The following is a 24,648-nucleotide window of genomic DNA, read 5'->3' as shown; positions in this document are numbered from 1 at the left end:
TACAAACATTTTTTTAAAAGAGAGAATTAAATAATGTTTATAACCAACTAAAACCAGATCTTGCTACAGGTGAACGTCTGTCGCTTTTACCATTGTGTGGTATATTGCGGTGATAAAAGAACAATGAGCCAAAATAGCTTTTATGGGTTGGGAATGTAGGTAGCAAATGATCTATTCCAAATGATAAGACACTGCTAGAAGCAATAGGATGTGTTTAAAGTGACTGTAATGATTGTTGGACCAAGACTTGCCATTTTGATAAAAGGGACTCAGTGTGACAAAGTGACCACTGGCAAGCAGCCTGTGCCGAGGTGCCACAGCCCTGTGCCCGACAGGGTGCTGTCTTTCTCTTCTCCCTTGCTGGGAAATGCCCTGATAAGGAACAGAAAAGTGAATGGTGCAGAAAGCTATGATTTTTGGTTTCTTTGCTATTCTTTTTCTGATATAGAAAGGAGGAGTGAGAAAAAGGACCAAGTCCCAGGTGAGTCCCGGCACAGGCAGGTGTGGAGGAGTGCCACCACTGTCCTTTTGGAAGACAGTCAGCAGTTCCTGCTGCAGGACACTGGTGCCCTTTTTTTCCCTCAGCACTTTAAAGAAGCTCTGTGGAAAAGAATTTCTGGGAGCCTCTGGTAGAGGTAAGTGCAGTTGAACGCATGGCTTGCAGATATCGCAGGTAAGTCTTGTTGCTCTCTCCCTGGTGTTGCACCCCGCCATGCGTGCCGTTTTCATTTTCTTTCCTACTCTGTCACTGCATCCAACCTTACACACAGTGTGTGACCTTTGCAAAGTTCAGGTAAAGGCATTTAGGTGAGACCGGAGCCACACAATAACTAACCTTCACAGAGCAGAATTTATTGCTGCTTTATTTCCTCTCTGGTAAGCTTGTCGCATTTGACTCATGGAGCTTTCAGTTTCATTAGGTAGTAAAAGACGCAGCTTGATAGAATAATTTTCTTTCCTATCCTAATGCCGTCTCGCAGAGGGCACAAGACACTCTCACTTAGCATGAACCAGCACAGCTTCCTTGGTTTTAGTGGCACAAAATCCATTTACGCTAGTTGGGAACTGCGCATGTCACTGTTTCCTTACAGTGCCTGGAAGCACTGAGGGGTGCCTCTGGCTTTCATTTGCTTCGCCAGAGCAGCCAGTAATTAACCCATCAGTTGGCTTTAACATTCCTGCAATAGTTTAAATGTGCTAAATTTTTAACGAACAGGGGGTTTTTTGATAATTCGTTTAACCACTTGAATTACTGTAACTAACCAATACAGTACTTGTTCTTTGAGGTGATGACTTCCCAGACATGTACATGCAAATGTGGGGTTTTGTGGATTTTTTTTCAGCTCTGATGCAAACCTTTAAGACTTTGTTCTTAAATGTGTTGCTGGATAGATACTTATTTTATCACTTCTGACAACCCAGCTTTCCACATGGTTTCTTACTTTTTGTACAGTTTTCAGTTTGTACATCTGCTAGGTTGTGTGTGTGAGCACAGTGATTTATGCTGTCTAACATAGTGTATTTTCTTCTGATGGAACAGAAACAGCACGGGAAAAATGCAGGTACAGCAGAAATGTGCTAGTTCTTATTATGTGCTTTTAATAAACAACATGGCAACTTATTTTTGCTGTCTCAGTGTTAAGTGGAGATGGCGAGAACTGCATTGAGCACTAGGATGGGATCTTAAATGAATTTTGAACAGGAAGAAAATATTTTTGGGCTTCTGGAGTTTTAACAAAAATTGTGGTTAACTCAATACCTTTTAAAATACGTCATTCAGCTGCTGAGGAGCCCAGTGGTGGTGACTGAGGGATGACCTGCAGTTTATTCCAGAAACCAATGCCCTCTACTTAAAGGGTGACACTTTCATGTCCAGCTGAGGCCTCCAGAGAAGACCGATGTGTCCTGCTCAATGTCCAGCTCCTGCTCACTATTTCCAGACCTTGCTCAGTAGTTCCTCCTTCAAAGTTTCTTATCTGTCAGTGAACCCCAAGCATGAAATTGTAGCACCAACTGGGATTGTAGTTCAGCAAATTATAGACATGCAAGTGGGGCAGCAAGCAGGAAGAAGCCTGCAGGTTGCTGCTGCCCTAAACTACATTCAGAGTAACAAGGTCTGAGTTCTTGGATGGGAGAGTGGTTGTAATTGCAGACTACTGTCCTTTGCTTTAAATAGATTTCACAAGTAAAGGTGTCTGTTGCTATGTTCTAGTGCTTAATGTAAATAAATCAGCGATTGAAATGAGGATGGTTTAGCAAAGAAGAAAAAAAAAAAAAAGGCAAAAATCATGCCAGTCCAAAATGCTTGCAAACTGCAGTTATACTTGATCTCAAGTTGTTTGCATTGCTCTAGGGCACGTGCAGGGCCCTGGTTCTTTGCCTTTCTATGTTTGCCAGCCTCTGCCACCTTTGGTGTGACCTTAAAGGCATGGGCAGCAGTGATCCAGTCAGCTGGTGTCTTGGGCAGAAACCTGCAAGGCCAAATGTGACCCCCTGAGCAGCTTTGTTACTACCTGTCAGGCTGGGCCAATTAAGAAGTGCTGTAGCAGTAGGAATGAGACTGCAATTCCAGCAGGGACTAAAAGCTAACAGATGCAAGCTGAAGGCAGCCTTACCAGCCTAGTTCACGTAATCCTAATGGTTCCCAGCATTAGCCAAGTGTCTCTTGGAACAATCCTTGTTCTACTCGGTAGCTGCAAGGTGAAGGGTGGAGACCCAGGAACGGCTGGTAAGGTGACGAGGAGAGCTGGCAAAGCCCTGCCAAATGACCTGCACGCCAGATTTAGCACCATGTGTCATGCAGCGGCTTCCAGCTACACGCTGCCCTGTGGTTCAGATGCTGTGCCAGGAAGCCCTATGACACTGGAGACTTCTGTGGTCTCCCCTCTGGGAGCTGGGTCCTGACTCACCCGCCTTCCTGCAGTGAATGTATGGTCATGTCCCAGTATGTGTTTCCTGCAAGGAGGCCCACGAGGGGCAGTTAATATTTTTAAGTACTCTCTTCTTTTTAACCAGGCTGTTTATGGGTTGGTATACATTTTTTTGCTGTGTTAAGAGTATGTCCTAGAGCTTATTGACTACATTTGTGTCATCCATGTGGTGACACTTTGAGTTGCCCAGTCTTTGTGTTTGTGGTTTTTTTTTTTTTCTTCAAGGAGGGTATGAATTGCTCATTTTGAATGCATTTTAAAAAATTATGAGAATGAGAAGATAGCATGTATATGAAGGCCTTATAGAAGTGTGGTACATCTGTTTCAAAGCACAGCAGTGCAGACTGTGTCCCTAAAACAATTGTGGCATTTGTAACTCTTTCCATTCTGGCTGTGCAAAAAGAAAAATTTGCCAAAATAGCCATTGTGTGCAAACTACCAGTAAGTTTCATTTCCAAATGTGAAGTCCTTTTGTCCTTTGCAAAGCCAGGGTGGCAGAGCTGCAGAGCAGGCCTCTTTGGAGGAGAGGGTGGCATCACACTGAAGTAGCAGCTTGCCAGTAGTTGGCTTCTGCGAGTCACTGGAAGAAAAAGCATCCACAAGGGTGGTAGACTGACCAGCTTCATGGTAAGGCAACCCACTGAATATGAGGAAACCAGGAAGAAACTGGTTCTTGTCCTCTTTCCCCAGGCATCTGCTTTTGGCCATGGTTGGAGACAAGACACCAGCGCTGATGAACCTTTTGCCTGACAGATGGCTGCTCTTGCAGGACCACTGCATGCGGACGGTAAATGTGACCCAGTTCCCACCTGCACCGTGAAGCTGGAGACAAGAAAGTGGCAAAGAGCTTCAGAAAGGTAAAATACATTAAAAAAAGCATCTTTTCGATCCTATCAATCAGAGCTCTGGCCACAGTTTCTGAATTACTGTGACTTAGCAAGAAAAATTGAGAAAATTCCCCAAACTAAGGTCCAAGTGTTTAAAGCTATGCAAGTTCATAGCCCAGGCAAGTACTTGTCGTCTGCAACACTCTAAAAAATAATGGGAGTCCTGAAAAGGAAGTGTTCCTTGATACCGACTGTCCTACATGTGAACTAGCCAGACTGGTTGAGGCTTAATTAAAAATTGCCAGAGTGGCTAAATTCTTTTCTAAGTGCAGCTGCAAAACGTTAGCTGTGGGCATATTTTAGACCTTAATTAGTAACACTTGCACTGGAGGACCAAAATCTTTCATGAATGCAGCTGCAATCAATTAATATCAGTTAGGCATTTCTGTAGGCAATACAAGGATCTCCTGAAAATTGCTTTAGTGCCCACCTAGATTTAAAAAACCAAAATACTTATATACAACAAACTACAAAATCAAAGATAACTACAAAATGTCTTTATTGAAAAAAGCAGATTATAGCATCTAAGGTTAAATGAAACTTCTGACTTTAATATTAAATAACTTAGGATAAGAGCAAGTAGCTTCTTTAGATAAATAAATCTACATTTCCCAATTTTTTTTCTTCAACAATCAAGGAAATCAAACACTGAAACACAAAACCACAAGTAATTCTAAAGACTAAAAGACAGAAGCACATTGAAAGGTTTTACAAGGATATATATATATATATATATACACAAAAATAGTTAAACTAATGTATATTTTCAGCATGTAAACTAGTTACATGATATACAAACTGGGAATTTATATATTTCCTACAAAATAAAAATCAACGTTGGTCCAAGTTCTTGGAAGAAAACTATATTCTTTTAAAGAAAATGAAAATATTTCTCAAATGAAAACTTAATTTAAGTCAAATTATATACTCTAGTTACGGCATTAGTTACAGGATGAATCACAAACTTTTAAACTTTTCTTGAAACACAAGAAAGCAGCTTTTGTCTCCTTTAGAGCTTTGGTTTACTTAACTACTCTGGAATTTCTGGTCTTTAAGAGCTCCTCTAACCATGTTTTCCTTTTGAAGCTCTACCTTACAAAACATATACACACATGTGCACACGAGTGAAAGGAAAAGGAAAGAAACCCAAACAAACCCTCTTTGAAAGCTCAATTATCTGAGTGCATTCTTTTGTTTTGTTTTTAAATTATTATTTTGGTCCTTTCTTTGGAACACGTCCTCCAGTGCACGAGGGACTCTGAACTGCCTACGACAGCTCTGTGCTGTAGGGACTGTGTACGATTCCTTACCAAAATGGAAAGGTGTAGTTCCAATGCAAATGATAACTGTTGTTATTGTTTTAATGTTATGGAAATAGTCTGAAAGTACAGCAAAGGCTTCCGAAGAACAATCACATCGTAAAATGAACGCTAGAAAGCTTACATCTGTGTTGAACTGACTTAAGAACACTCCTTAAGAAAACCATTAAAAGAAGCTTTCTCATTTAATTCTCCAGACAGGAGGTAAAATGTGCAGAAACCGTCACTAGCACTAAAGAGTACAGCACATCATTATTTTAGAGTTGCTTTTATTTTTCCCTTTGATTGAAAAAAGAACCTGGAAAATTTCACTCAAGCTCCAGGTTTTTTGGTACTAAATGCTGGAAAAGCAAAGCTGTACTTCATTATACAGTAACAGAATGCACCTGTCTGTAGAAAGTACTGGAACAACAACTGCTGCTTTCTGGTTTTAAACAACTTGCTTATTCTATATTGAAGTATTACCTTTCAATATCTTTACCATGATGATACTTAACACATTGGAACCGAGTACAACTACAAGAAACTGACAAATTAACATGTGAAATGAAATTAAATATTATTCTGTTTTACAGCATGACTGTTTGCAAACAAGAAGGAAAGGTATGGTATGTACATGTCAGATAGTGTGCTATCCCTTGAGAAGCATGTTGGAGTGGGAACTGAAACCTGCCAAGTGCTATGGAAGGTACTGCCAGAAGGCTGGGCTGAATGTGAGAGTAAGTCACCTCCCTCTCTGGCCACTGTGATATTGAAGGTTTTGCTTCTATACTGGTAGAGCAAAGCATTTTTCCAGTACAGCGAGTACTGTTAAGGGATGACTTGCTCACAGGAACAGACCCAAACTTTCTCTGTGTATTTTAATGATTGTTTTCTTAATTTGGGTTCCTTAATATATATTGTAAAGACAAGCAGGTAAAAAAATGCCTCAAAGCTAAATGTGGTCCAAAGCAGCTTCCTTAAATGGAAAAAGTACTACATGGCAGCCGATGCTAAAAGTTTATCCTGAAGCTCTGATATCTTCCATGTTTGTAATAACCTTAAGGAATTGATCTAGTTGTACAATCCAATTTAAGACTTTTTTTTTTTTCCCCCTTTTCCAGCATTTGCTGTTTGGGCAGAAGCATGTATACTTCCACTTCCTTCCGAGGTTGGGCTGGTGACTACGGACACAGAGGTAATGGTTGCAAACGCAGAAACTGTGTGTGCGCACCCAATGCCCTCTCTGTTGCAGGCCAGGCCTCTTAGGTCACACTGTAGAAATGGGGCAGTAGTTGCACTGGAATTCCTTCAAAACATGGCTATCACATTAAATATGTTAACTATAAACTGATATATGTTAATTAGAAAAATGTCATTTTTAAAGGCACATCTGATTTGCCAAGGAGCATTCAGCAGGACAGGTTAATTTAGGCCAATGGAAGTTTGGCAAAAGTTCAGGAAACATACCTTTTGTTCCTTGTTAACAGAAAAAAATGGTTCACAGGAATTTTTCCTGTCCCCAACCCCTTCCCCCATAAGAAAATTCCAGACTATCAAAAAGTTTAGGGAGTTAATTATTCCACTTAGGAATTGGTGTCCATTGGATGCTCTTTATACTTTTCAAGAGCACCACAACTGGCTTTCAAAAAAAAACCAATGGACCATAAAAACCTAAACTGTAATGCTGTTGCCAAATAAGTCATTTCATCAGTCTGCGTGTTGAATTTAACATAGGACCATTTCCAAGTGGATTGGTCAGATTCTCGATATGTTGAGAACTGGCATGGAAATGTCCCAATTTACACGCGGAGAATCTGGTCTGGTATTTCCACTTCCTCTGCAGCAGAATTTTATTTTATTGTAATTTTGGATACAGTTAAAGACAGCAATGATAGATTTATTTAAAATATATATTCAGGAAGGCTGGATCAATTCTCATGAGAATGCAAGGAATTTTTTTAAACATACAGATGTGTGATTTGCATGTAAATCATCAACACATGGTAGAAAACAAACCATAAAAAAGATTCATCTAACTTCCTATATGGAAGACATATATTTCCCCAGAGCTCTGAGGTTACTGTAAAAGCTTATGCAAAATATGAAAGTGTGTACATTCTATGTACATCTAATACTTGTTATAAAATAGCAATGTTTTAATGGTCTTACTCTCTAAATTATTTTTAATAAACTGTACTTTGTTTTCCAATGAAGACAATCACCATAATCAGTTCAAAAGTACATCCAGAGAAGAACACAAAGCTGAAAAGATAATACAAACCCCACCATCCCCCTCTTTTTTTAATAATGTATCAACATACAATCATAAAGCAGTTGGTAACAAATGAAGTCTTGTATAAAACAAGTAGTATAAAGACAAGCGTACCTCTGCAAAGAAAGGGGCTTTCCCTTTCTTTGTTTACCCTAGTAAACAAAAAACAGGTTTAAAAGAGGAATTGTTTAGTAAGTGCCACATCATCAAGTTTACACGAATGCATTTTGGAACCATGGCTACACTTCTACAGGGCAAGCAATTACAAGGGTCGGTAACTTTCTGCAACTGTTACGACCCTGCATGTGCCAATCTTTTGGATATATTCCTCTGTAATGTGGTTTTTACATTAGATGCTTGCCATATTTCTTGATTAAGCTAAATAGTCTTTAGATGACTGTGAAACCTTGCAGGAGGGAAAGCTGGCCTGATGCTTCTTCACAGAATGCCATAATTTAACCCTTGCTGAAAACTGTCTTTGCTAAAAACACTTGTTTGCTTCCTATTCACTACTTCTGGGAATCTAAGTTTTAAAAAATGTGAGAGACTATTCTCTAAGACCAGAATTCAAGAAAACTAGCTAAAATGCTAGCATTTATCTTATCATGCTTGCTGCAGTGTGATAAGGTGCTAACTTTTTGGAAATTAATTCTACACTCCTTACTTGGGCAAAATCTCTGCTGAAGGAAAGCAAGTAGGGAGGGCAGAACAGCCCTTTGTACCATTGTTTTTAGAATTGCTGCCATTTACAGTTACAGTTTAGTGGTGAATTATTTGTTCAAGTAGACGGTGTCTCAGTGAAAATGTCTAGATAAAAGAATGCATATGTACAAGATCAGAAAAGGACCCCTCACCTCTGATTTAAAAAAATAAATAGCTGGTTTAGATGGTTATTACTGGAATCTCATCTTTAAAGGAACAGAAAAGTCATTTTTCGATTTTTGTCTTCTCTTTCAAACGGCTTATTGGTAATGGAAATGTCTTTCAGAGTTCCGTGACATGCATTGGATAGCTTGGAGGTGGATGTGATGGCAATTTAATATTGAGACGCCTGATATGACAGCCGTGGCAGAGCAAGTGGCCCTCTAATGGGTAACAACGATGGCCTTCCTCATCATTGAGCTGCAAGCCACAATCCTAGAAGAAACACAAACATCCCAGATCAGCGAGTGATTCAGGTAGGTCATCTCACAACAACACTGATCTATGCTGCATAACCCTGAAAGCTCCCTCCTGGGCCTCCAAAGGCAGCAACCTCAAGAGTTTTTGGTAGGTGGACCCTGACTATCTCATACTATGCAAAATGACATCACTGAAATCTAACAGGACAGTCTATAGTAGTACCCAGCATTTTTTCCCCATTGTTTCCCATTCTGTTGTCTTCTGCATCTAATAAATGTTGATGCAAATCAGACAAAACCAGGCCAAGGACTGACCCTGGCACAACCCAGAAGAGGTTACAACAGAAAAGGAGCTAATTCTGCAATAGGCAGCGAGCAGGAAACAGGGGTGTGTAAGTAGAGAATGAGAGGAGTGGGGAAGATGGGGAGATGAGACATGTTTTACTTCCAAAGCAGGGCTACACTTTCTCTATTTTGGAATTAAAAACAAATTTAAAATTCCAAGGTCCTTCTTTAGTGGAAATATATTAGTACCTCTGGGATCAGCACAGAACTACAGGGATGACATGGGTGAACAACAGTGGAGGAACAGATAAAAAGAAAAACAACAAACAATGATCCTGCCTGCTGACTATTATGTACACTACAATAGAGACAATCCTGGTTTTCAGTTGTCATCGTTATAATTTTGAGGACATTTGAAAGTCATGGCAGTTTTGTTCTTGGATTTGATGTTTCGAGAATGTTAAATACTTAAAAATTGTTGCTGTGACCAGTTCTGACAAACCAGAGATTCTGAGTATGTATCTGTGCACTTAATAGAAAGCAACCCCCCCCGCAAACAAAACAAACCAAACCAGAACAAATTGGGCATATAGGTCATTTCAGTATTGAAAAACTGATGCAAAGGTTTTGATTGGACACAAAGTACAATTTATTCAGGTTTCATAGCTCCAGTTAAAAATCCTCAAATTTTACAATGCTGAAATAACAATGAAAAATGGGGTTTAAAGTAAGCTTTAAAACTGGAGTGTTAGTTTAGCGGGGGCTTTAATCAAAGTTTCTACCAATGTAGTTTTCTGTGTGTGACTACATGTTATATAGTAACTTTATAGTCCTTTATGTAAGCCTGAAAATTAAATTCCTCATTAGAATTTAACAATTTCAGATACCCTACAGATGTGCCAAGTGTTCATACCATTTTCCCTCTCCAAAATTATATTATGTTTCTGCAATGAGAAAGCCTGCCTTCGCAGTGGATTTCAGTTTCAGCATGGAGGTCTGTTGATCTGTAAACCGTCTTAAATGTCTCAGAAGTTAAGTGGTTGCACAAGAAAGAGATGATATAGAAAACCAGCAAAGTTTCCAAACCGACTACTGCCTTTGCATGGCCACCAGGTGATGATGACATTAATGGCGTTTCAGAAGTGGCTGTGTCATAGCCTTTGCAAAAGTCTCCACGTGAATACCTCAAAATACTGGCACTAGCCTTTGTAGCAGTATTTGGAGACAGCAGTGACCAGTGTGTACAGTTTGAGTGCCCCATTTGAGACCATTAGGCAGTCACTTACCCCTGTTAACACATGGCTAACCCCAATTTCTGTACATAAATGCACTCTGCCATTCTGGGCAGATGTGGAGGCAGCTTGATTTGCCTCAAACTGGAAGGAGAATGGGGAAATGAATAAAGAAACAGAACTGCACATAAACCCCCATTGGGACATTCTAATATAAAGTCAATAGCCTGAGAGAGAAGGGGAGGGAGCTGTCATCTTAGGTGAAGCCTGCACAAAGCAATAGATGGGGGAAGAAGGAGGAGGGAAGTACAGCTCTCCAAAATGCTGCGATTTCCTGTGCCAATATATCTTTAAAAATTAATAGAGACGGATGGAGTATCAGGTATCTCTGTTGGAAGGAGATAGCTGAGCGGATGGGGGCTTCCTTACATTTAGGCATTTCAAGATGCCCCAAATTTTGTTATTTTCTCCCTCAAGCTCTCTGTAAAACCTTTTTGCGCAAAAGTGCACAGAAGATAGTATTGCTACATTTTTCCCTCTGGTACTAAGACAGTTAGGTAGCACAGTTAGGATCTGTGTGGATATTTGCATGTTATATCAAAGTGCCAAACCTACAGCAAAAGGGAGGTTTTGGGTTGATCCCAAAAGAGTTTGTTTCCTCCTCATGTTCCCAGATGCAGAGCTAAGACCGAACTCAGCTTGCCTCTCTGAAGCAAGAGCACTAATCCCACAAATTGATCTGCCCCAATAAACGTTTAGATGTTCTGACAAAAAGAAACTACTCCCAAAAAAGTGACAGAAAGTCACTGGTATCCCTGTCTCTTTCTAGTAAAGAATAAATATTCATCCAGCGTGGAAAAAACACAGATCCCCTAGAAAAGCCTTCCACCCTTGCAGGGTGAGGGTCCTTTCCTGCACAGGCAATGTAAATTCAAGTCTCCTCAGATCAGAGCCACACAGGCTATTATCCAGAGATCAGGAAAAAGAGAACCAGCACCTACCCTTTGTTCTCTCCCCAACTCACAGTATTGAGAAAATTCAACCCCACCAACCAAACCCAGCTTTTGAAGTTAATATACTGGGAAAAATAAAGAACTAATTTGGTACTGGAGATGGCAGCACCACTTGCAGCCCAGCTAGCACTCCTCCCTTTGCCTCCCTCCAAGAGTCATGGGGCAGAGCCCTACCTGCCCAGGCGTGCAAGACCCATCAAGCACACCCTGGGGTGTGAGTCAGGCACCCACCAAGAGGCTGGTAGTTACTAGCAAAAGCCGGGCCATGGGGTGGGCCGGCAGAGGTGCCTGATGCTTACCTCGCAGTGATAGCACTCCACATGGTAGTCTTTGTCCATGGACACCACCCGAATGGTCTCCTCGGAGCCCTGTTGGGGAAGCAGAGAGAAGGTAAGAGTGGGCTTGTAATCAGTGTTTTTCTCAATCTTCTTTCAGTGACCTATTGTTTTGGAGAGCTGTTTCCCTGAGGGATCGTCTCTTCCTCACAGAGCTCTGACTGCTGAGGGTCTTGCTGCCTGCTGGCTTTGCTGTTTAGCAGCAGCATGGGTGTCTGGCACATCTCAGCTGTAGCGGCCATTTGTGGAGTGTAGCCAAAACTTCATCCTCAAGGGACAAATTAGTCTTGAAATCAAATAGTTTTCCAAAGGCACCCAGGATCTGAATGAATTACCAGCCAAAAGCTATGACCTGCTGACTGGATAACCTTTCCTTGTAGACATCCTGGCTTGAGTTTTCCAGGACTTGTATTCCCCTCAAGCCATCTGCTGCACAGCTATTTTGCACATGCACATGTCACTGTATGTACCCCATAGGGATTTACATACCAGTCCAGCAGGTAATTACGTGCACAGGTCAAAACCTCAGCGCGAGGGTGGATGCAGTGGAGTTGTGTAATTCCTGGCTGAGCCCCAGGCCCTGCAGAGCAGCCCGTACCCTTCTTGTAACCTCACAGACTCTTTCCCTGATCCACTCTGAAGCCTCTGAAGACAGAGCTCATTAAATATGTTGCCTTGCATTGTTTCCAGTTCCAGGTGTGGTTATAGCATCAGATATGACGTAGACTATGTCTGAGAGAAGCTGTGGGCAAGTTAGTACCTGCGCTGCTAGACTTGAACTAACCTAAGAAACCTTCATGGGAAAGAACGTGGTGTCTATCCTGCTAGCCATCAGATGAGTCAGCAGTAGGACTGCTTTTTTTTTTCCCCCCTTTTTTTTTTAAAGTAATTTTGTAAGACACAAATCCAGTGATATTTACGTAGGGGTTTTGTCCTCACATTCCATCAGCAGGACAAGCAGTTCTGGCTCAGCCTTTATAAAGGTTTTTAGTTATGTGAGACCTGGCCATTTAACAGAAATAATAATGACAAACAGAGAGTAACATGCAGAGCGATGGAGGTGGGCATGCTGAGAGGCTGTAGCCACAGGCTTTATTGGGGCATAGCAGCTTATAGGATGCAAGCCCTGGCTCTACAAATATAACAAGAGGAAAAGGAGGAAGGCACTGAGGCCCTTGCTTACAAATAAGCGGGTCAGCAACCTCAGCAATGGCAACTCAGAGGGTCCTGCACCCACCAGAGTATGAGGGAACACCACTGTGGGCAGGCAGAAAAAGGGTGTCTTAATGCATAAGTCTTATCATGCTAACTATACTGTTAGGATGGGCTGAGGTTGCAAGCAGGTCATTCATTTGGCTTCCCTTTTGGCCACCTTTTCTACTGCCTTTTCCACCCCTTTAAGCACTTTCATTACATTGCCACCCCAGGACGACACACCGTGTGGCCTTTTCACAGGGTCAGGGTAACCCTCAGCTGTCTTTTCAAGTTTGGGCATCTTAACAGATCCACATCAGAAATGCAAATGTAGCAGACAAGGAAAATTGCTACTTGAGCTAATGGGAAATTCTAAAAATAAACAGGGCTTTACTTCTTGGGTGGTTGTTGGAGTCCCAGTCAGGGCTTTCAATTAAATGAGATTTATAACAACATAATTAAGACCTGGAAAGCACCCTAAAGATAGAAAGTACTATGCTGCATAAGTAATATGACTATTACAACCTCTGGAAATGTTTGGGAGTGACATTACTGCTGAACTGTATTTAGTATCTGACATGGTATAAATTCTGGAAGAGGGAGGAAAAGCATCTAATGTGTTTTAGAAAGTGTTCATATGCCAACAGCTGTTTTCTCTAAAGAGTCAGTGCATGTTAACATGTACCTGTGCTGGTAGGATCGGCTGGTTACAGGAAGCGCATTTTGGTGCAAAAACCCTAGGGTGCAAGAAAAAAGTGTTCAAATCACATTTAAAGCTTCTTCAAAAAGTAGAACCGAGAGCACTATTCTAACCATGCCTTGTTTTTAGCAAAATGTAGAGCCACAGGGTTTGAAACACCTCTAAATGTTTGATGATATTCAGGGAAAAGGAGATTTGGAAGAGACTGATCTACCCCAGCTTTATTGCTTAGGTCTTCCTGACCCATAGACATAGCGCAAAGCAGCTCCTGCCTTGGGGCCTATCACCATCTCACGTCAGGAAGACATAACCATGCTGAATAGGAAAGGGGCTGATTGCGGCTAGGATCTACTTAAATCAAATACATCAACTGGTCTTATCCACAGCTGCATTTTACGACAATCACTGGGCCAACATTCACTCTATCCTTGTAACACGGTCAACTTGGTACCAATAGGGTTGAGTTCAGAGCAATTTACGCTTGCTGCATAAGCCAAGTTACTGGTTAACTGGAGGTAAGAGCATTCATTGTTGCCTTTGAGCAGGAGCAGAAAGGAGTCCAAAAACAATCACTTAAACTACAAAACTTTGTCAGGCGAGGCTAAAATCATTCTAACACTAGCTGCTAATTACATGTCTACTGTCCAGTCTAGGTAAACTTAACTTAAATTCGCCAGAATCATGCACTACCAGAACCTCGACTCTTAGAAACAGCCAGCAGAACCTACCATCACTTCCAGAACTAGCTTGATCTAATTACGTCTTTCAGGACTTTCACTATTAGAGAAAGCCACCAGAGAAGTACATCCTCTGACACAACTTGACTTTCAACCTCCCCTGACCACTGCATGCCACAATGGGCCCATGAAGCAACCTTTAATGTAACTTCAAAATACTTTACAAATGCAACATGTGAGAGCAGCTCTTAAGGGACATCCAAACAAAGAGGAATGACCCTTTTTATCTACTACAAGGCTTATAACTATACCAATAATTTAACTACTATAATTTTTCCAAGCATGCAATGGATTTGTGTACTTACGTATGGTAGTCTTTGACACAGTAAATATTGTTCTCCACATCTACAGTGAAGGGGACTCCATCCAAACACTCGTTACACACCACACAGCGGAAGCAGCCAGGATGGTATGACTTTCCAAGGGCCTGTAAGATCTTAAAGACGCAAACAGCAAAGTAAGTGGATGCATGATTACATGAGATCCCCCCCATATGCTGCCGTGTCTGACTCTTAATACTGACAGTGAAAAAAAGCACTTCAGGATGAAATTACCACTCTGCATATCTGTCAGCAAGGGGCCTTGTAAAACAATCAACTTGCTTATTTCAGTGGGCTCCCAATAAAGAGAGAACTGTGAAAATCAAGCTAATGCCTATCAGTCTTAGCTCTGCAGGGCCAACGCTGCCAACAGAAACTAAAAATGGCTTCAGAGACCTCTTGTTGGAAAATCTGTTGCAGCCAAATACAAGTTACCGGGATACGGAGTTAATTCATAAAATTTAACAGGCTGTGGCAGACAGAATCCAAACCTGTCATTACTCAAACTTTAAAATAACAAATCAAGCAAATAGATAGGTGTCCCTTTATTAATTAAGGACCCTAATTCCCCACAGTTACTGACTGGTTATCACTCAGTCATAGGGGCCCATTGGTTTCTGTTAGAATTCCAGCTGTATCCATGTGTCCTGGCTTTTCCCATGCTGACCTTCCCTATTACATTTTAAAGGTTTCAAGGAGAGGCCTGATGCAGTCTGAGCCACACCACTACAGAACAGCTCCCCTCCTTTCTGGCATCCTTCTGTGTAACGCTCAGTGTGGCACTGGGACATCAAGGAGGACACACCAAGCCCATGAAGAGTGAGACATGGTATCATCTTCAGGCAGCTTTCAACAGGTTATAGCACCAATTGCATACATTCCAGCTATAAGAAATACTTTGAAAGGTAGTTTAAAAAGTATCTGCTAGCATCAGTGCTCAGCTTAGAGTTGCTAATAAGCCGGAGATGAAAAATCTCCACTGGCCAAGCTCTCATGGCCTCGTAGATGATTCTATGAATAAAGATTAAGTCAACAGGAAATAAGAAGTGGCACATAGGAAAAATGAAAAAAAGCCAATTTATTTTAACCTTTTTTTCACCTCTAATGAAGCCCTATAGCTTTCCATTCAGTGAGTGGCATCAGACTCCATTTGCAAGCCTGTTCCAGAAACAACTCATCTCTGTGCGTGTGTTGCTATCTAAGCACTACGTAACACACAGCCTGGCATGGTTGTGCAGCCACCCCTTTCCAGAGAGCAACTGCTAATTCAACTGCACTTTCAGCCTTGAACAGCTTCAGCTGCACCCAGGCCTGTGGGGCTGCAGCTCTCTGCTCCTCCGCTGTACACGGGCACCACCACTGTGCAGGCACGCTTGTCTCTGCGCTCCCAGCAAAGAACACGAAGGAATTAACCAAATAAGACTGCTTAATTCCTGGAGCTCCCTTTTGTCAGAGCACACTTGCTGATGAGAGAAAGGCAGATGAGCACCTGCCAAGCTTCCAGCTACTGAGCTCCACCAACGAGATATTATGGACTCTTGCCTGGGATTCTGCAATTAAGGGCCAGCTCAAAGCATGCAAGTTGGGATACCCCTCCCCCTCCCAGCATGACACAACTCTAGAAATTTGCTCTTGGGCTAAACTGAACAATATCCTTGTCCAACCAGTGGTGCCAGGATCTGAGCCAGAATCCTCATTAATGAAGTCTCCGTTCCAGCTCCTACTGAACCTCTGCGTTTGCAATGCAATAGCTACTTCTGTTAGGCATACTGAGGTTCATACACGTTTTAAAGCAAGCAGAAAATAGATATACTATGTGATCTGCACTTCTTCAGCGTGCAAGCCACTTCATTTTGTTTGGGCGTTTCTGCTTAGGAAGAACAGACTAAATTCTTCCTACTTTCACCCACTGAAATGATACCAGCAGTATCTGGCCCAACCCACAGCCCTTTGATACTTTTATTGTAAAAGTAACTCTTGACTACTGGCTCCCTACAAATCCCAGTGGCAATAATGCACATGGAGCAAGTGGCAGAAGGTAAATAAAGCAAGTCACAGAGCAGGCAACAAACCTCATGACTACTGATAATGTTCCTCTCCTCTTCAGCCCAGTTCCATCCCCTTGACAGAGCTCTTGCTATTCTGCTGTCTTACAGAGCATAGCCTTTGTTTTCCTTTACCATGTTCTCATACAAAGCTGTGCTGTATTTTTCCCCCTTTAGTATTAAAATTCTGTTTATCTTTTTTTTTAAACTGGCATGTGGCTGAACAACAGCATCCCATAAGAAAAGAAGCCCAACTTACTGTACTTAATAGCAATAAAGCATGAAGGTTTTTTTGTTTAATTTCCTGCCTCAGTTTCAAAAATTACCTTGAGAGCAGTGAAGACACAATGATACCTGACTAGGGAAGAAGCACAGTGTCTCACAGTGCAGTACCCCAAGTACATGAAAAGCAAGCTACCCCAGGGTTAGGAATTTAGGTCTCTTACCATTTCCATTATGAGGTGTCCACAAACAAAGCACTTGTCCGCTGTTTGCTGAAAACCTGAATACTGTTGAAATGACAGAAAAGAAAGGATTATTAGTAGCCACTCCTCTAGCTGCAGAAATACCTCCTAAGTGAACGCTGCACTATTTTCCAGCCTGTGCTGTATATGACAGCAAGCTACACAAAAGGTTTGGGAGACACTGACTCAGAAGCCTTTGCTCTGCACGTGCAGTGTGCTCAGATGCGAGCTTGGCCTTCTGATCCACTGCAAGATTTCCATTGACATTTCCAATGCAACATTATTATTTTAAGCTTGATTTTTATTTTTGAGGCCTATTTGGCGTTTGGTGTGCTGGAATTAGCTTGAATTCACTCTTTTGGTTATTGCTGTTGGGGAAGTAAATAACATAGGACTTACCTCCCAACTCTTGCACAAATTAGTCACCAGATGCTTACCGACCTCAGCTTTTGGACCTACATTTCACTCAGTGCTATATGCAGGCTAGAAAAATGAAGACAGCTGCCTCGTAGATACCAAGGTTTTTATTGAGGATAGAGTCTAAAAGTCCATTTGTAGGAGCCTGGGCTCCCAGCACAATGTGAGCAACAGTAAGGTACCTCATAAAGATGATACAAAACCCAACCGTCAGCCCATGCTTCAGCCTGCACTGGGAAATGGGAAGGCTGGGCCAGCCTGGCGGCAGAGCCCTCTTGGGTTCAGTGCCAGGGCCACAGCAGCGGGGACCAAAGCGCTGTGTTCCCTGCCTGAGTGTTTTTGACAACTTTATACTTGCCTCCCCCAAGCAGATCCTGTTTCAGATGCCAAAGTCTGTCTTTAGCCCTGTGTTTAGAGGTACACAAAAAAATATCAAGGTTATCAGGCCAGACGACTGACCTACCAAACAACTACCCTACAGGCAAGAAGCATTTGCCTGAAGAACTCCAGCCATGTAATTTTGAAACTGGTATTTGCAGTGGCTGAACTTTACCCTCACCCACTGCAGTCCCATATAAGCGAAGTGCTGCGTGTGCGCTCTTTCCTGCCAGAGGGAAGGGGTGCCCAGTTATTTGTACGGTATTGCACAGTGATGCTTATTTCAGCAATTAAAGTTGTAACAAAGCTTACCTGAAATGTACTTTAGTTGCACAAGATAAAAGGGAATGAGGATGATGTGTGTAAACTGGACTCTTCTCCCAGAGCACAGGTTAATTGACTCAGGCATCTATTAGATTAGGCACCCTCAGAGCCTCAGCCCAACAGAGCTTATGGCTTGCTCCATTCCCCCCTTGATTTAGTGGGGATTAACCATCTCCTCACTTCAAAAGCCAGTGGTTCCCAGCCTAGAGCTGCCATATGTTTTCCTTTTTATTGGTGTGAGGAGATTGCATGTTATTTCAGATCAATAGGTTGGAGACAAAATTATTGTTGCTATGCAACAAAGTGATTATGAAGGAAAAGGTGTCGCAGACACTTTGACAGGCCCAGAAGGTCAGTAAATGATGGTATGGCAGGCGTCACAGCTCCAAATTTACTACGCGCTAAGGAACACAGCTCATGCAGTCTTAAGAAACTTTGAAACTTCATCAAAAGAGACCAGGGTGTTCAGGAACAAAAACACAGGCAGGCAGTCCTAGCTGGCTGTTTCTGCAGGACACTGGTTTTCTGCTTTTTTCTTCTTCTTACTGATGCAGAAAAAAGACCTCACTGCTTGGGATGCTTCTTGGCTGCCTTGTATCTGAGTAGCCATCTGGCTAGACTATTTCCTAAGGTTGCGAACTCGAGGGTTACTGGAAACAGGTGGGTAGGTCCTACTGGTGCAGACAGCAGAGGATTAACAGTAGTACAAACCCAGCTAATTCTAAAATCCTGCTGGAATGAATTTACCAGTACCATCTGGCTGTCATTTGATAAGGAATGCAAAGGAGCATTTACCCAGCTATTGATTAAGAGGGAACATTATTCCCCAGGAACAGAATGGCATAGTGGTCAGATTAATGTCATTTATTGCTAACTAGATTGTCATAAATTACACTGTTTGTCAGAAAGAAAGGTTTTGCTGACACAAAATCACTCTTTATATGACTAACCCTATTAAATTAAAACCATGATTTGTTTTTAACAAGAGAATTGTTATTTGTCAAACACATCCAGAACTGGATTACCCAATTAAGACTTTGCAAAATGGCAGTAAGTCTAATAGCAGTGATAAAATATTTCACAGGCTTGGGGAGCTGTCCTTTACCACTACACTGTGATCTCTTCTGACCACCGTATCGATCCCAGACAGACTGGAGACCTGATTCAGTGAGATCAGGGTTTCAGATTCAGCTCTGCTTGTGTTTTAAATCTATCTGGACTGGAAAAGAGTAACAGTCTCAGATCCCAGCAGCACTGTTTTCTACATGATGGTAGTACTGTGGACACTGCTGTTTAAAGGTAAACTAAATTATTTTCTATACATTTTTGTAGCTCATCTGTCAACTTCTCCTTTGCAGTGTTTGTTCTTAACTTGCAGATTTCAAACGGGGCTGTTGTGCTAACTTTTCAATTTTAGAAGCAGAGCTTACAAACAATGTCTTAAAATGAGCAACCTCTGTCTTTGAAGCACTTCATTATTAACCTTCACAAATCTTGTGTGTGCAATGAGAGAGAAATTGTGACTTGCTCCACACTGCAGACAAGGCAGAATGGCCTCTTTATTATCTCTGAGCACACCCCAGAGCCTCCCTGATGATGGGTTCCCAGCATGGTTAGGTGGGAGAAGCAAGCACTGGTCCCCAGAGCTTATGAACTAGGTAACTGCAAGAGAAGAGGAGGTTGTGTTCTACAGCCTCTTTTATTACTGCCATAGCTGGAGAGAGGGAAAGAACTTTTGCGCACACTAGCCCTCCCTCACAGCCTGGAGACGTGAAAAACAGATTGAGGCGGAACAGTGAAGTAATACAGGCTGATAGGCAAGACCCTAGTGGAGAAGCCAAATGACAGCTATGCTTCCTGTACACATGGTATTTCATACATAATTTCATTCGGGATGTAAGCAGTACTGGACTCAGTTCTAGCCTTACTCTATATGTTTCTTATGTGCCAGGTTTTTGGGGTTTTTTTAAATATTTTGTTGGCAGACCAGTAAAATGATGTCAATACAGACTGATCTCAAGCTTAGATGGAAACATTCAGAAATCTACAGACAGTCTGTACCCAGGAAAAATAAGAAGTGTAACTTTGAACTTTCCCAAATATTCATTATAGATGTTCATTAAGCATATATAAAAACATTGAAAGAAGTTGTTATAAAAAGAACGGCTCTGAAATTCAAAGCTGAAAATGAAGTGTTACCCTTTACTCTCACTTCTGTGACTTAGCAATAAGATGCGAGTTACCAGGATGCAAAGAAAACAAGCGCATGTTGAAGAGCTGGTATATTATTTTTCCTGATTTCTTAGTTTGATCCCAACTGTTTTCTCCCAAATTTACCTTGTTCTTGACTTCTCTCCCACGACAATAAAATCTCACTTTATGTGCATGAATCGAGACTTTGTAATCAAGCTCACCAATGATACTTACATAAAATAAGACTCTGGGAAACTAAATAAACCTTGAGAAATATGTTAATTATGTTAGAATAGAAGAGTAAAAATAAAGTACCAGACTTGGCTGGCTGAACTTTTCTTTTGTTTGCTGTCCACTATACTTTGATTATCAAACAGGCAAAAAAATCTCTAATGATTCTGTCCAAGAGTCTTTGTTTCAATGTAAGAGGAAAACAAGTCCCCTTCTGTCCTCAGTATTTAGGCCTGTTAGTGTCCTTCTGTGATAATCTTGGGGTTTATAACTCTTCTGTCTAATGTGCAATATATCCAAAAGAAATTAACAATGAATTTTGAGCATATAATGAACAATTATGCATGGAGGATAATCCCACCAAGTGCTATGAGAAACAATTTTTCCTGTCTGCCCTCAGTCCTGTAACCAATCTTGGGTGTCTACCCAGGGTCTTTTAAAGTTTGATGTTCTCATCATTATTTTCAAAAGCAAAAATATTCAGAAAATAGCATGCCTGAAAAAGGCTTCAGGACCCAAAGCTTCTACCTTAGGCAATGTCAGATCTTTGAAAAGACATGTCGCTGCTTCTCCTTTGCATGCCTAGCCGTGCCCAAGGAGAGGCTGATGCACTTCCCTGCTGTTATGCACTCAACAAAACAAAACCTTCCTCCTGGAAACAGACCCTGGAATCTCATTCAGGCCCATTTTCTTCTTTGATGAGGATCTTCAAAACCTGCTAAAGGTTTGTGCAAGCAGATCGAGTGGGTTACATTTCAGTAGGTGTGGCAGTTGCTGCCCCAGTAATGGTATGAAGCCGTAAAAACTACAATTCACCGTTACAGCACTCCACAGTCACTGAATGTGATTGCTCAGCCTGGACTTGAGATTCCTACTCTTTTATGCTTTAAGGGCTTTTGAGAGGGATGATCAGGAGTTTTTGCCAAACTGCTTCAGGCATTTAATTCTGAAAACTAATTTCTGAATTGGGTGCTATGCTAATAATGTATTCCAACCCCAGGCTGCCTGTAATCCCTCACAGACTCTCTTCTCCTTGGTTTCCCATTAGCAGAGCATCTGTCTTCTCACTGCTTTATTGTTTGCTCTCTGCATGGGACCCTTAGTACATGGGACACAACAATGCAAGAAATTCATGGGATCACGTTAAGAGAGGGAGAGAATATCAAATTTGGTTTCATGCAGATGGGGTTTTGTTGTTGTTGGGTTTTTACACACATATTTAAATGCGGTGATTAAAGTGAACTGAACAAAATGGGGCCTTCTCAGGCTCAAAGATACGGGAGCCTCATGGCAGGTGGCAGAGATTAAACTAAAGGAAAATAGTCCAGAACTTTACTCTTCATTTTGCTGAAACCCTTTCATATGTCCTGTTCCTTCACCCTGTCTTGCTGCCAGTGAGGAAACACTACTGCAGCAGCTTATCTCAGTTCTGCATTTCCACTTTGTTATGTTTGAAGGACACGGGTAGGGCAAGGAAGGACTTCATGTTCTGCACAGAGGTAACAGTTGGTCTGGCCATGCACAAAACTCTGCCAAAAATCAGGAATTCAGCTGGTAGCTAACTTTGCCTTAGCAGTCAGGCATTTTATAGCTCCTGAAAGGGAATAGCCATTTACTTCCTAGAGAGCCTACAGAGACCCATGTGTGAGCGCTCACCAAGGCTACTTTCTATCTGATTAAGAGCCAATAATGATTTTCTTACCTAGATTTTCCTTAAACTCTTGTGGAAGCTTTGCAGTGACAATGATCAAGAAAAAAGCCTGAAGCAACAACTTTAACTCTGCATCATATCATACACCCCAATTCTATTAACTTGATTCACATTGTACAGCACTATACTCTTGCTGTGGGTTATTTATTGTGACTGCTATCATCTATTATGTACACTGCAAAAGAAACTGTCTACATTAGAACATATCTTCCTGGGGAAAAAAAAAAATCTGGATTGTATTCAAAATGGTTGTTGAAAGATTTCAATTCAAAACATAACAGCAACTAATACCAACGTTTACTACAGAAGTGGAAACACATCACTTTCTCACATGTTTTTTTCCTAACTCTCCCATAGAAAAAAATTAATGCTGTCTGCTTACAAGTGTTTGGCAGGACTTATACATAATTAGAAAGAGCTCTAGTTCTTTTAAGTGTGCTTCAGTTATTGTAATTTACTTTTCAATGTAATATTAAGAAAAATGGGATAATCTGTTTGGATCACCATCTCAAGAGGAAATAGGGGAGCGACTATCTGGCATGAAACCAATTGGACTTTGTAACACACTCTTAACAACATTCCACTAGCAAATGTAAAATACGGGATAGTTGCAAAAGCTAGTCCATAGCGATACACCTCAGAAAAAACCCATCTTTGTTTTTTCTTGTCTATTTTGTCACGGCCCAGAGAGTGATTCCTGTGACCCATTTAGCAATCCGTAACCCAGTTCAGGAAACTCTGAGCATCCTTCTAGTGAATACAGACCTTACTCGCACATTGACGTTTCATCACATTATGTTTATCTACATTATCACCTGGGTCTAGGTACTGCCTGCGTATTGCTCGTCTATAAACTTGAGAGCTTTTTCTGGACTTCAGTTGGTCTCCTATTTGAAAACACCAATTTTCTTCAATTAGCGGACCTGCAGCTTGCCATGCCGTGCAGTGCTTGCAGCACTCACCCTGAGTTTCTCAGCCTTGGTGCCAAAGTTTTTATACAGGCCCTAGCTTTAAAGATTTGTCCTCTGGGATGAATTCCTGGGAGAAAATCCAGACCCCTCTGAAGTCAACGGGACTTCTGCCACCAGCTTCAGTGGACTTGTAACTTCTTGATATGGGATATAGCACTACAGTACTGTGTTGCAATGAGAGGTGAATGCAAACTGCCAGCTCTACACACTCTTCATGCTGATTCACACTGAAGTCCAAAGTGCAGAGGCCAATCAATATTTGACTATCCCTAAATACTTTGAAATTTGAATTTTAAGCCCATCTGTAGGTTTGATGCAACACTTCAATTCAGAATACCCTGATTAATCATTATTACTGTCAAATTCTTTTATAAAATAAAACCAGGAACACTGGCATACTACAAACTTAGGAAAAGCTAAGGAAGGAAAGTATTCAAAATTTTTTGGCAGGGAGGGGCTGGAGTGAGACACACACAAGTAACAACATGAACTTCGCTCCCTCATATGCCAATTACAGTAACAAGCTATAATCTGTTTGTGTTTGTTTTCAGTGACAGTATTTGGGAGCACAGCAACGCTTGGCATTCATGCTGCCTCTGGAACCTGAAAGCACCTCCTGTCCCAACCTAGAGCCATGAGTGCCTTGAAAAGGCTCACAGACTTCCTTACACGCTTCTCTACACAGGAATATTGCAGCAAATCCCTTTCCAAGCTTTGATTCCATCATTCTGTTAAACATCAATAAACACCCATGTCTGTCTGTTCTCTGACTGGAGTATGCATTTTAATAGCAAGTTTCCTAAATACAACATCCTCACAATTATCTAGAACTCCCTCTGCTCTGTGATTCCCATTAGATATGAAATGGACACAAGCTGCAGCTTTAATCATTTACCTTTTCAACTGAGTCTATTTTTTCAGAGAGCGCCTCACTTAGCAGCAGTGGGCTCTCTGACTAATGCACTAGTCCCAGTCCTCACCTCCCTAGGGGGAACCTCCAAACATTTATACTTGCTGAGATGGAAAATCAAACCTCTGACTCCAGCTGACACCAGCTTCCATTACACTAAATAAAAACTATCTTCTTAGGGCCCCAGCAAGTGGGATGGGCCATTTCCCACACTGCCAGGCTTGGAAAACAGCATGTGCACAAACTGAGAAGAATAGCCTCGTTAGTATTAGTATTTACACTGCAGCCATGCCCAGGGGCCCAAATTAGGGTAAGGTTCTTGTGTTTGGTGCTACAGGAGATGAAGGTGCAAACCCTGCTCTCATGAAGTGCTGATCACCCAGCTAGTCCTCCATTGATACCCTATCCCTTTCCCCCACCAAAGGCTGATTACTTCCATTTGTCACCTACCAGTGACAACCTACCAAACAACAACAACAACCATTGTCAACCTACCAGTCTTGCACACCCAGATCCTTTCACATTTTTAAAATTATTGAGAGTTTTACAGTTGTGGATGTAAGACGAGGCCCTGAATGTTCTCTGTAGCTGACTTTTGCATTGCAGTGGCCAGCTGCTGAGCAAAGAGGCTACAGCTGTAGCAAGGGGGAGTGTGTCCTGAGCAGGTACCAGTCACT

The 24,648-nt window shown here is 41.6% G+C and overlaps 1 protein-coding gene and 1 long non-coding RNA gene across 2 annotated transcripts in view; one reads left to right on the top strand and one right to left on the bottom strand.

The window, feature by feature from the left end:
- The first annotated feature begins 452 nt into the window (after positions 1 to 452).
- LOC129212280 (uncharacterized) lies at positions 453 to 23,824 on the top strand. The gene is made up of 7 exons (XR_008579127.1): positions 453 to 635; positions 3,621 to 3,787; positions 5,712 to 6,313; positions 8,379 to 8,568; positions 14,359 to 14,464; positions 15,016 to 15,183; positions 23,613 to 23,824. It is a non-coding gene; the product is annotated as an uncharacterized LOC129212280 (long non-coding RNA).
- WTIP (WT1 interacting protein) overlaps positions 6,116 to 24,648 on the bottom strand; it is an 82,841-nt gene continuing 64,308 nt past the window's right edge. The window contains exons 4-8 of the mRNA XM_054840660.1: positions 16,819 to 16,881; positions 14,313 to 14,443; positions 13,256 to 13,307; positions 11,341 to 11,409; positions 6,116 to 8,527 (exon numbers count right to left, since the gene is read on the bottom strand). Coding sequence (XP_054696635.1) covers positions 8,375 to 8,527; positions 11,341 to 11,409; positions 13,256 to 13,307; positions 14,313 to 14,443; positions 16,819 to 16,881 — 468 coding nt within the window. The 3' untranslated portion in view covers positions 6,116 to 8,374. The remainder of the gene's footprint in view (positions 8,528 to 11,340; positions 11,410 to 13,255; positions 13,308 to 14,312; positions 14,444 to 16,818; positions 16,882 to 24,648) is intronic.

The sequence above is a fragment of the Grus americana genome, chromosome 13 (genome assembly GCF_028858705.1).
Source record: "Grus americana isolate bGruAme1 chromosome 13, bGruAme1.mat, whole genome shotgun sequence".
In the NCBI taxonomy this organism is placed as follows: Eukaryota; Metazoa; Chordata; class Aves; order Gruiformes; family Gruidae; genus Grus; species Grus americana.
The sequence above is the reverse complement of the archived record's forward strand: the minus strand, read 5'-3'. Positions and strand labels throughout refer to the sequence as shown.